Source organism: Anguilla rostrata, chromosome 2, assembly GCF_018555375.3.
Source record: "Anguilla rostrata isolate EN2019 chromosome 2, ASM1855537v3, whole genome shotgun sequence".
NCBI lineage: Eukaryota > Metazoa > Chordata > Actinopteri > Anguilliformes > Anguillidae > Anguilla > Anguilla rostrata.
In genome coordinates, this window is record NC_057934.1 from 1,593,365 (window position 1) to 1,606,358 (window position 12,994).

Genomic DNA, 12,994 nt, shown 5'->3' on the forward strand with positions numbered 1-12,994 from the left:
TGTATGAAGAATATAAAAATAAATGGAATTCAGTAAAATGGAGTCAGGTGGTTTTTAACCTTTGTGACCCACAAGTAGCTTCACAGAGCCAAACATACTGTACAGCAGCGTTAGGATTACTTCTTTGAACTTCTAGATTTAATCGCGCGGTTTTCTTAAGGAATTTCCCAGAGGTCCACATCATTACCGGGAGCTCCTCTGAGCAGATTTCCTGTTTAAGCTCACGGCGAGTTCGCGGACGGCTCCAGCACACGGCCACCAGACCCCCGGCGGCACGCAGAACCTGACGGGCCTCTCCTCCCCAAAAACCCTAAATCACAGACAGGCACTCGGGTCTGGCCCAGCGCACAGCGCTGACGCCCGAGAGCACACGCCTCCACTCCACTCAGGTTGCGAAACAAATCTTGCGACAACGCATTGTGCGCTTGAAACCGAAGCTCTGGCCCTGCTCTACAGAAGACAAACACACACGAAGCCTGCGCTGGGATTCGGGCCTGAAAGGGCCTGTAATGCTCTGTGTGATGACACACTCTCCCCAGCGATGCGGTGTGTCCTCCAGCAGGCGAATACCCGAAACGCAGGAGCGCCTCTCCACTCTGGAGACGGGCCGGTTCCCTGCGCAGCCCCCTGAAATAACCCCTTCCATATGACCACTTCCTGGCTTTGTTCAAATTTAGCGTCTGGGGGATTATTTTTTTTTTCATGACATAAAAGTCTTCCCTCTCTGTGTCTGCCAGCGTGCGGCAGGGGTGCATTACAGAGCTAACTGGAGCACAGAGGACTATTGTGAAATTTGGCTGCAAAGCCTGCTATTCAAGTTTACCATTTCTGTCTACCAGACCAATGGCCTTTAACCATTTGAAGAGCAGGTTTTTTTTTTTTTTACGATATTCTTTCAAAATTCCGTTAAAATTATGTCAGTATCCCAGAATTCAACAGCTTTCAGTTACCCCTAGCGATTGTTACATCAGCATTAGAATGTTCAGTTAAGAGCGTTCTCATCACGTACGCGATCTCACACCTTAAAGGGTTAAAATGACTGACAGACTGGATGCAAATAAAACAGAAGAATATAACATACAGATGGCGCACAAATTACAGAAGGACAGAGGCTTTTTTGGGAGGTTATACAGACTGTGCACGATATGGAGAACATATGTTTAGTGTCTTATTATACAGCCTAGTTGGAATTACAGCCAGAAGGTTTATTATAATCTACACTCAGACTGTGGAGCTCTCCGAAAATGGATTTTCTTCCCCTTTAAAGCCTTATATCTGACCAAAGCTAGACACGAACAGATAACACAAAGACCTCTCTCTCTCTCACACACATTGGCCCTGACCTACATGAGCTGCTTTAAATATAGAGTAGGGTCTCCAGCCCTGCTGCAGGGGAGGGCGGGGGACACTGACCCAATCCCTGACTCCTCTACAGCCCCCCCACCCCCCCTCTGAGTCAGGCGGGACAGGCAGAGACGGGGGGACTCCAGCGAACGAGTGCGGCTGGAGGATGAGTAATCGCTTCCATCCTTTTTTTTATTTTTTTAAAGCGCGCCACGTACCGCGCAGAAGAGCCGCTGAGGGCCAGCGAGCTCCTCAGACACGCAGACGGACGTCTCCGCTCGCTGGCGCGGAAAAGGTTACCCCCCCTCCCCATTGGCCGGCTGCCAGCCCGGGGGGGGGGTGGGGGGGTCGCTAAGGCCCCGAGGAACAGCCGCCCCCTTTGTCCACACGCTCCCCCCCCTCAGCAGAAAGAGCCTCTTCAGGCTGAAAGGAGCAGACGGACTCCCTGCCCCAGAGCACTATGGGACAGCTTTCAGGCAGCAGTTGCCCATCTTTAAACATCACCATCCACTCATGCACATCACCACTGCAGGCCAACTTCCTGTACAGGCTACAGTAAACCATCAGATACTGCAATAAACCGTCTGATACTGCAGCAGACTGTCTGATACCCATCAGATACAGCAGTAAACCATCTGATACTGCAGTAGACTGTCTGATACCCATCAGATACTGCAGGAAACCGTCTGATACTGCAGTAAACTGTCTGATATCAGTCTGATACTGAAGTAAAAGTTGCTGCCCCTCTCACAAACTGAGTCAGTTAAACACACCCCAGCAACAAAACACAGCAAGGAAATAAACAGACAGACGGGGCCAAATTACACTAATGTTAGTCAAATAAAAACTTTCCAGATGTCATTTAAAAAAAAAAAAAACAACTAAATAAATTCACTTTTGTTCCATTCAAACCAAAACCAGACTGACAGAAAAAAAACACAGCATGTGACATTATAATGTGATTGTATATGGAAATTACATAGTGTGATTATACAGTTGGAGTACGTAGTGTGACGGCATACTGGGACTTTACAATGTGACTGTATATTGCGATTGTATAGTGTGATTGTACAATGTGAGTATGTGTGTTTTGTGTGTATACGTGTTATATAGTGTAGTGCAGGGCAGAATGCCCTGCTCGGTTGCCAGTGTAAACCCAGCCAGCTGCTGATTTTGGGGTACACCAGCTCCAGTGACCGCTCCTGTCTCAGACCCTCTAACAGGATGCGTGCGACAAAACGCTCCTCAGCGTTTAGGCCTGCGCACGGGGACGACCCGCTCGACCGGTTCAGCCCATTTGCATGGGTCTGCTCGCGCACCCCCGTTCTCAAATTTCAGCTCTTAACAAACAGATCACACCCAATCCCCCACAGGCAGGGGCTCAGTCTGTCCCTCTACAACGCAACAGAGGGCCGCTGTCCAGACGGCTGTAAGCACAAGCCCATCCCTCTGACCTATGGGTGTGATTTTAACTCTGGAGCGTGCGTTCTGCTCAGAGTACCGCAGCGCTCGCGCCCGGCCTCCTCCTCCTCAGGACGTCCCAGGGACTTCACGCGCAAGGGATGCAGTTCTCACAGCCTGGCTTAGGTTCAGCTGTTCTGTGTCCTTCTGTGTTAGGGTCCGGTCGGGGTCTAGTCAGGGTCTGGTTAGGGTCCGGTCGGGGTCCGGTCGGGGTCCGGTCGGGGTCTGGTTAGGGTCCGGTCGGGGTCCGGTCAGAGACCGATTAGGGTCCGGTCGGGGTCCGGTCAGAGACCGATTAGGGTCCGGTCGGGGTCTAGTCAGGGTCTGGTTAGGGTCCGGTCGGGGTCCGGTCGGGGTCCGGTCAGAGACCGATTAGGGTCCGGTCGGGGTCTAGTCAGGGTCTGGTTAGGGTCCGGTCGGGGTCCGGTCGGGGTCCGGTCGGGGTCCGGTCGGGGTCCGGTCGGGGTCCGGTCAGAGACCGCTCGTTGTCGATAGCCGCGCGGCCACAGGTTTCTCACGCAGCTGTCAGCGAGCGTCAAACACCGTTCGCCGCGCGCGCAGGAGGAAGCGTGCGCTGGGATGATCTCAGGTGGTGAAGGAGGAACCACACACACGCCGCCACTTCCTGCTGCTCAAACAAACCACGGAAAAAACACGCCTTCGCTACCGAGCGCAGGGTTTCTGTTCCACCTGCACGAGCAGCCCAGCGGATACCAGCGGCAGACTCTCATATCTGTCCTCACGTGCTAATGAACCGCTAGGGCTGTTTACACAGGGCGTCCTCAGGTCTCATACTCACTCAGCCAGCCTGAATAAGGGCAATAAAGGCTAAAGAGCAGAGTGGTGAGAAGCAGAGATGAATAGCAGCGAAGCTCTCCTGACAGGTCATTTCAGGTCAAAGCAGGAGGAAAACGTTTTCATTCAAAGACCAGTGACCAAAATGACGGTTGTGGGGAAAGAGAGAGAGGGAAAAAAAGGTAGAATCAGCAACATGACACAAACGCTTGGTGGAAAGAGAGAATCGTCCCAAAGCTTTATTCTGTAGGTACGCACGCCAGTATGAAACGACTCAACGCATCTGAAATAAATCAGAAATGCTCCCCCAGTCTGATTTGTGTGCCCCTCCATCAGCAGGTGGGGGCACGCGGCTCCTGATCGTAAGCGCTGAGGTCATCTCCCCGCTGACTCACGCGCGGCTCGGACTCCGGATCGCCACGCCCCACGCCCGCGCGCTCGGGCCTCCACAGCTCACACCGCGGCTCTTTTACCGCCAGCTGCTCCGCGATGCTCGTCCCCTACAAATCACCTGCTCCCCCGCGGGTGACTGCATGGAGAAGGAGACTCTGAGTCTCCCTGACTCACGCTATCCTCTCCCCACCGCGGCGCCTCAGGGACCTGCCCCGCCCTGCCCTGCCCCGCCCCGCCCCTCCCCTCTGCGCACGTCTGCGGCGGTGATCTCTGCAGAGTTTGGCGGTAAGGACTGGGAGAGGCCACACTCGCTGGAGTTCACCTTTATGACCCTCCACACAGCTGAGCAGAAGAGCTCATTCTTTAGCCCTTCTGAAGAGCGGGCTTTTTGGAATGTTCTTTCAGAATTCTATGTCGGTGTTCTAGAACTAGAATCAGCATTAGAATGTTCAGTTAACAACACTCTGTTTGTTTAATCTGCAGAACCCAACGTGTGCAAACCTGCCGTCACTAAGTGAGCGATCGCAGCGCTCGACTCGCGCAGTCCAGAGTCTGAAATGCACTTCCTGTGAGTGATGACAGGAAGCCAGAAGCAGCGGGTACTAGGAAGCGCTGTCCTGTCTGCAGACGGTTCCGCACTTCGCTTGAATACACGCGTTTCCCGTTATCTTGAAGAGTTTTTAAGGTGCTATTTTTGCAAGTGTCACCATTTCTAAAAGATACTAAAATTGTTTGTTAAAAACACGCTCCTACATTCTCGAAATGCCCTCCAGCTCCTGGTGCTTCCCCTTTCCACACACGGCGCTGACTGATGCGGCTGACTGCGCTCAGAGACAGCCCCGCCCATCCTGCCCCACAGACAGGGTGATTCTGCCTCGTCTGCACACTCTAGAGGCTCCCGCGCTGCCAGGGGGCTGCTGGGTAGGGGCCCGACACCGCGCTGCTCGCACACGTGCACGCGCCGATTGGCTCATCCAAATCTGGAGCAGTTCCTTACCGGCTGACTGGCCAATCAGAAGCAAAGAAACGCGAAGCGAGGACAGCGAGAGCTGACTCAACTGTGCCTCAAACACAAGGAGAACCACCGCTTGGAAATAATCTGATTAAATAAAACGACATTAAAAAACTACATGCTGTTCAGTTAAACAATCATGACCCAAAAAACTGCAAAGTAAACACAATGCAAGCTGAAAAATCCAGTAATCAAACCGTTAGGTCTACATTTAACTGAATACAGGCATTAGCTGCTCGGTGGTTGCACTCGTGTTTACAATAACGTACAGTGACGTTTTCAACAGGTTAAGCTGCTATTCTGTCATTTACAATAGCACCATTTCCCCCTTTCACTCATCAGAACACAGCTGGTTCACAAGGAGCACGCAGGCTAGGCTTCGCAAAAACAAACAGCTTCTTTGTATCTATTCTTCCCATGATGCTTTGCGTGCAGGAGTGAGCTACAAAGAGCCGTGACATCACCCCATTCCGGAACCCGCACACGGTCGTCCTGCTCGACGCTCGGACGTCATGTAACTTTGGTTCTTAAGTTCACAGCAAAGGCTCAACCCGTCTTTGGGAATCAATTTAAGCCACTTCACATGGGCACTGTACAAGACCACCGCAGCATCAGAAATATACTCAGGAGCACATCTAATATTCCCATATAGGTATGAAAACCCCTTATGAACTATATGCATAACAGCCCTTCACATGCATGCGGACTAGGCCTGTTTCGCTAAAATGCACAGACATACGTGCCTCATGATAAAACATCGACATTAAGAAATACCGTCTCCTCTTCGGCTGAACGTCTCAGACGTGTGAATGTGACAGAGGATGCTGCATGTCCCGAGCGTGCTATCTCCTGCATGAGGTGTCAAACCGATTTTGGCACGTAAAGCTGCTGTAGCCGGAATCAGACGGTGAGTCAGCACACGCGCTTTAACCGAACATTTTTATTCCGCGGCAGGCGAGTCTGTCAGGGAACCGTCCGTCCCGTGGAGGTCCTGTTCTGTGCTAAGCACACAGTTGTCTGGCTTGTTGGCTGGTGAATTTTTGGGATGCGCCAGCCACTGGGGCCAGTGGATAGTAAAGTTAGTTTCCTGTCTTGGATGAGACACAATGTTTAAACACGCGGGATCAGCGATTTCGAAACGACGGTGGGGGTGGGGGTTGGGGGTTACAGAGTCCGTGCGGCAACTAAACACAAACGGGCGGGAGGGATGGTGTGATTCTCTCGCCGCTGGAACGTTGCCAAAGCAAGCGGACGCTCTCGGGGGTACAGCGATGCGGGGAACGTGAATAGACTGCGAGGGGTGGGGGGGGGGTGGGCAGGGTTTCAGTTGCTGGGGGGTGGGGGGGTGGGCAGGGTTTCAGTTTGCTGGGGGGTGGGGGGGTACCCCTGTCTCCTGGCCGTGGGGGACTTGGCGGCGGGCGCAGACAGAGACGCGCAGACCCTCGAGCACGCCAGGAGTCGCCGCCGCCACCGGTGCCACCGGGACGGGCGCTCAGCCGTCTGTACGCCATAAAAAGCACAGGAAGGAGAAGAGAAAAGAAGAAGAGAAGACGGAGGAGAGGAAGCCAGCAGATGCTCTTATGTAGAAAATCAGCAAGCAGGCGGCTCATTACCGGCCGGTCGGCCTCAGCCCATCTCTGTGCTCCTCGCTGCAGGGCACACAGGGTGTAAATGGGGTGTTAACGGGGTGCTAAGGCAGTGCAGGTGTTACACAGTACAGTGTGCAGTGTTAATTCAAAAGAAAATAATCTTCTATGTTTGATGCAGCAATATGTTTTTGAGGGGGAAAAATCATAATTAAATACACAGTTAGGCCAGAACCCGACTCCACAGTGAAAGCTCACAAATATATGATTAGAATGTTCTCAACTGAACATTCTAACGCTGATGTCACAATCACCACCGGTAGCTGAGGGCAACGGAGTTCTAGAACACCGACTCAGAATTGTAACAACATTGCAACAGACGGGACTCTTCAAAGGGCTGAAACACGGAAGCCCTGAGAAGGTGAGGTAAAGCTGGCGGTAAATGCTCCGTGCGCCCTGAGAAGGTGAGGTAAAGCTGGCGGTAAATGCGCTGTGCGTCCTGAGAAGGTGAGCATCGATTCCGCACGCTGACTCAGCAGCAGGTGCGGGCTGCTGGGCGGCGAGGGAGGTCGATAACTGTGCGGCACTTTCCCTCAGAGACCGGGACCGATGCGCTTCTTCGATTCCGCTCCCCGCCAGCTCTCTGTCAGAACCGCCCCAAGTGCCCCGAATCCGACCGGCTCGGCCCCCACGCCCCCCCCAGCACAGGCCAGGCTAATGCAGGCCAGGGGAATATCGACCGCATCTAAAAACTCCTCCTGAAGATTACAGAGAGCAGGCCGCTGGGGATGAGTCATAACTGCACTGGGGTGAGTGTCCAGCTCAGCTGCAGGGGATGAGTCTGTGCATATCACACTCACAAACAGAGATACAGCAGCCCCCACTGCAGCCTCAAAAAAACAAAGCTCTGTTTTTGCTGAAACGCAGAAGCAGGAAAAGTTTCTCCTTTGCCATTCGTTGGTTGAGGATGATGCATTCCGAACTCTCGAAGGAATGCGCTGCTTGGATGATGGTCAAGGGCCGCCAAGACCAGAAACTTTAAGCCTTAAAATGTAAAAAAATAAATAAATAAATAAATGAATGAATGAGTGAATGAAGCACAAGTTCCAGCTTAAAGATCAGGACCAGATCCGAGAACAGGCTGGTTGAACTTCCTGAAGAAAATGTGCTAAACTACAATTAAATCAAGCTAAATTTAAATCCACTCTAACTCAAAAAATGATCTCCATAATTTTGTACCCAGCTATCCCCTGGAAATGGAGCTGAGGCCGGTTTGTAAATGCGCGGTGTGACACGCTGGAGACGCAGGACTCTTACTGCAGACGGGGAGCAGATGTTACGGGTGGCATGGAAACCGCCGGGGGCCCGTTTCTGTCCCGGGACAAAGCCGCCAGACGGATTCCCAGGCCGAACGACGTGAGTTACGGCAAGCGAGCGGGCAGGGAGCTCGCTCCTCTTCACAGGGAAGAAGCAGCAGCGATTTTCAGCCTGACAAAGAACTCGAGAAATACTGCCGTCGGTTTAAATGGCGTTCTTTCAGCAGGCCAGAGCGAGGCAGAGGAGCGTGTTAAAATTCATGATTTTCGACCAGAAGTTAAAAGGAGAAGCCCTTAGTCTTTAGCACACACACTCTCACAGACACACACAAACACTCACACACACACACGCACGCACACACACACACACATAGTCACACTCACGCTCACACAAACACTCACACTTACACTCACTCACACATACACACACACACACACACACACACACTCACACTCACACTCACACTCATGCTCACACATACACACAAACACTCACACATACACACACATTCACACTCTCACAAAATGCGCTTTATGGTCGTCCCCCCCCCCCCCGACTCTTCACAAAAATCACAACACGGAAGGTACCGTTTCTAGGGGCAACGGGAAATAATTACAGTACGAATTGCTCGTTGGTGCCAGTGGGGAGGGGGTGAAGTGGGGAGGGGGTGCCAGTGGGGAGGGGGTAAAGTATGATCACTCCTCAGACAACACAGCCCAGGAGTGTCTTATAAACGCTCCAACATTTCTCTCTTCTGCCTCTCAGACCACAGAACATCTGCACATGAAAAGCTCTTCTCTGACCGACCGAACCACAGGCAGTGCAATAACGCAGTTAAATCTCACCGTCGCAGAAGGGCCTTTAACTTCTCCTTGTCAGAACGCTTTATTTTTGTCAAGTGAAAACGCTGACCCGGCTCAATTTTGCGTAGTCGGAGATCAAGAACAGTTTGTAACATAAATACGCAATGTAGCCTGAAACTTGTTTCCTGGTTGGAAGCAGGCTGAGATATTAATTGGCAAAGGACAGGTGTTGCTGTTGTTTTTATTTTTATCTAAACTTCTCTTACTGAAATACAGGTACATGGAAGGACCTTGGTTTGCAGTAAGCACCGGTTGGGGTTTGACTGGTTAATACAATAGCCCTTAAACTAAGAATGCTAATGGACTCAACTCTCGAGATCAAGCAAATATTTTGTTGTTCTGTTTTGTCCTCACAGCCAGATGGAAGCAACATGGCCAGTCTTGGATGAAACATGTTCAAGAAACAACTTTGAATTTTAAAACCAATGCCTCTTTCACAGCTCATATTGAAGACAAACTTGCAGAACCAGATCAGAGTACAGCACTAGAGGCCTACAACCTATTCTGTATAGAGTTTTCCAACTTTATTTTAAGCTATTTAAAGCCCTGGATTTGCATTTCCAGTTTCATACTGGCAAAGTGACAAGTGATACCTACAGTTTGACATCGATGCAAAGTTTTTATTTTCTTTTTTATTAGAACTAGCCGTGCGTCTTTGCTTCGTGACATTTTTTTGGCAGTCGCTTTTATCCAAAGCGACGTACAAAAGTGACGCCAATCGTCGTACAAGTACGAGCTGCCGATGTTGTCAGATATTCTCAACTTCTCCTCTCTCTCCCAGAAAGTCACTTCACATCGTTGCTACAGAAAGCGAGGGCATTGGGAAACCGCCTACGCGACTGAACGCACAGACGGCGATATGAAGCTCACGCGAACGTGTTGCGTCACAGTAGAGGAGGAGGGGGAGGGGCCGTTCCGGGGGGGCGGGAACAATGCGCCAGGAGAGCAGCCAGCTGGCCCGAGCCTTCCGCAGCTACGCTATTAAAAGCGTGCTCCGCGTGAGACAAAAGGCCGCCACGTCCGCTGAACGCCGGTCGAGCCGGGACTGGATGCTCTCGCGGGTCGGGACAAGGGGGTGTCATTCCACCCGTCCAAAATTAACCCCCCTCCAGCAACTGCTGGGGGCACACGCGTTTACAGAAATAGTGCAGAGCGTTTGTTTTTTTAAATATATATTGGGAAGATGCGTACGTAAAAAGTTTCGTTTCTCTTTTCTGAACTCGTTGAGGAAGTAAATACAACTAAATATTCCTATTTTTAGCTCTCTAAGGATGCTACTCCCACACTCTGCTCTTCCCCTAATGTTTACTCGCTGAAGGAAATGGCAGATTTGTGCACGCGATGGTCTACTTCTGTAGCTGGCTCAGTTCTCAGACGTTTCACGAGGGCCTACACGAAAGTGACCTTCCATGCTTTAGTCCTAGTCAGACAGGACTGGTCTTCCTCAAGGGTTTTCCAAAAATCTGTAACCTTCCACACCTAAACGGTTCGTCCATACAGGTGTTCCTTTAGGGAAGTGATATCACACCCAGGTGTTTTCCACTGAATATTAATTGACTTTTAAATATTCAGAGGCTGAGCTTACAGTCAGCTAATTGGAGACGGGCAAACTTGAGCCAATTATGCAGATGTTAAAAACACAGTGTGACATTTCATTTGCAAGATATTCCATTTACTCTGACAAATTAAAATTCCAAAGTTAAATTCCACAAAATGTGCTTTTGTTCTTTGTAACCAGGACTTTTACCCCCTTGTGCCTTTTGAGCTTGTTTTCCAAGAACACAACTTCAAAGGTGGAGGTCAGGCAGCCAGGCTGCATGAAACTGAAACAAATCCATAGGGGGTTTGCCAAGATGTGGCCAACCATGGGTAGCACAGGTGTAAACAAGACCAGGTCAAAACCTAGTATATGGCTGGAGCCCTCCGTCCGACCAATGGTGTAACTTCATCACTCACTCAGTCACTCACTCAGTCAGTCAGTCACAGACATTCACGTTTGTAGGGCTGTTTCGGTCCAGTCAAAAAAAAAAAAAAAAGGTCAGGGGCAATATATGCAAACTCTTTGGACTGGCAAATTTACATAGGGCTAGGCTACATCTAATGAGGAGTGTGGAGGAGATGGATAGGCCCAGCGTAGAGGGGATGGATAGGCCCAGCCAGGGCGGTTATGTGAAAACTAGTCCCGTGCGAACAGGCCCAATAGTGCTTTGAAAACTGCAGCAGGCTAGAGGTTAGAGTATTCTTAGCCGCTAAAAAGCGCTGTCCCGCCGTGACATTCTAGAACTTCAATGTGTCCTCTGGGACCTGGAGTAGATCCTCCAGCCCCCGGTACATTTAACATCCTGTTCGCTCCGTCTCCGCGTGACGCGTCTCTCGGACTTCTGACCGGTGCTTATGCAAACCGTGATCCGTCGTGTGCTTACTGCGAACCGTGATCCATGTCCTCCTCCAGTGAGAGGAGTTTAAAGAAAAATAAAAATAAAAACAACAACAGCAACACCACTCCTTTGCAAATTAATACCTCAGTTTTCTTCCAACCAGGAAACAGGTTTCAGGCTGCATTGCCTATTTATGCTACAAACTGCAGGAAAATTTAGCTGGGTCAGCATTTTCACCTGGGAAAAAAATGAACAGTTCCGACCTGCACGAGGGCACGTCAAAGCCCCTTTGTGATAGTGAGATTAAACATAATTAGTACACTACAGCAACAAGACAACCAAACTCGGGTTTTTAGAAAGTCTGAAGAGAGTAGATTTCAAAGCGAGGATTACTGGCATATTGTATCCTACGCCTCTTGCGTTTCCCCAGCAACCATTACGTGCGGTACTAATGTAAGCGAAGACAGTAATGCTAATTTATGAGCCAGCAATAAAACACGGACGGGGAACACAAACCTGTTGCAATCAATAAAAATTCCCAACATGGTTCTAATTATGAAGCTGGTTTGCAGCACACTGCGGTGACTAATCTGAAACTAAGAGAGCGGTTCTCTCTTATGACAACATGCCTCGACCCAATGTTTTAGGACCAAGTTGCCATTGATTTATTTATAACCGTCATATCTCTCAAAAACCAACGCACAGAACGCCCCCCAGTGAGTGGTCTCCATTAACAGGGTGCCCATTTGACTTTGCAAAATGAAAAAATTATGCAGCCAAGTTAGTTAACATGATTCCGATTCTAAAAGTACGATGGTTGCGAAAACAGACTTGGGTCTAGTGCTCGAATGAACGTTTTTTTGACGTTACCAGATGCCGATAGATTTTAAACTGAGAATAAGATTGGATTTATATATGACTTTGGTATTAACTATGATTCAGTTAAATCGGAGCGCAATTGCAACATCGTTAAAGGCGAGTGAAAGTCACTGCTAATTTCAAGATAAGCAATAATGACAAGTGTTCTGCCAGCTTTCACTTGCCCATCCCCTTATCGAGGAAGGGGCAGGGCAACTACAAAGAAAAAACGTCACTCGCTCGCTAGTTATCTGGTTAGCTCACGAAGTTATTTCCCCTCACAACTGTCCAAGTTCGTCCGTTAATTGCATTTAAGTTTTCTAACTACAACACAAGACGACGTGCATCAAATTATGCACGTGTACATCGTTGCTGGCCCGCAAACAAATGATTCTAAGTTATCGTACTTGTTATAAAAAATTAAAAAAAACTTGAGGACACAGCAGGGCAACTGGCTAACTGCTCGGGGTGGGTCAGCGACAGGTAACCAGAAGGTTGCAACTAGAGAAAGACGTTTAGAGAAAGCACTCACCCGCACGAGGTTGCTAACAGCAGCCTGGACTGCAGCCACGGGTCCGGTGAGATCTGGGATCGCTTTTCCGTCAACCTCACCTTCTTCATGCATGATCACTAAGTGGGATATCTGCTGAGCCACGGGCTCCAGGATACTCTCTATCGTCTTCGTATGGAAAACCGGCATTTTGAAAACTTAATTCCGTTCACCAAGAGAGAGAAAAAAATGTGTTTGCCAAAAGAGATAGTTTTATCCTATATCTATTTTCTTCTTCAGAGATCGCGAAAGTCCGAATGCCTTTCCCGGACAATTTCACTTTAAGGAGAAAAACTACAAGTCTCACTCCCCCTCCGACCGTCTACTGTGAGACTAGACCGTAGTTTGTAGGGAGTGTGCAACAGAAACCTTGAGAAACTCCATCGCCGCCCTCTAGCCAATAGGGGAAATCTCATTCGGATGGAAACGCGGAGCTG

At 49.9% G+C, this 12,994-nt stretch overlaps 1 protein-coding gene across 2 annotated transcripts in view; it reads right to left on the reverse strand.

The window, feature by feature from the left end:
• Positions 1 to 12,994, reverse strand: part of LOC135243231 (vinculin) — a 38,921-nt gene extending 25,927 nt beyond the window's left edge. The window contains exon 1 of one of the 2 annotated variants that reach the window (XM_064314919.1): positions 12,540 to 12,994. In XM_064314919.1, the coding sequence (XP_064170989.1) occupies positions 12,540 to 12,707 (168 nt within the window). In that variant the 5' untranslated portion in view covers positions 12,708 to 12,994. The remainder of the gene's footprint in view (positions 1 to 12,539) is intronic. The other variant, XM_064314909.1, reaches the window with a different exon arrangement.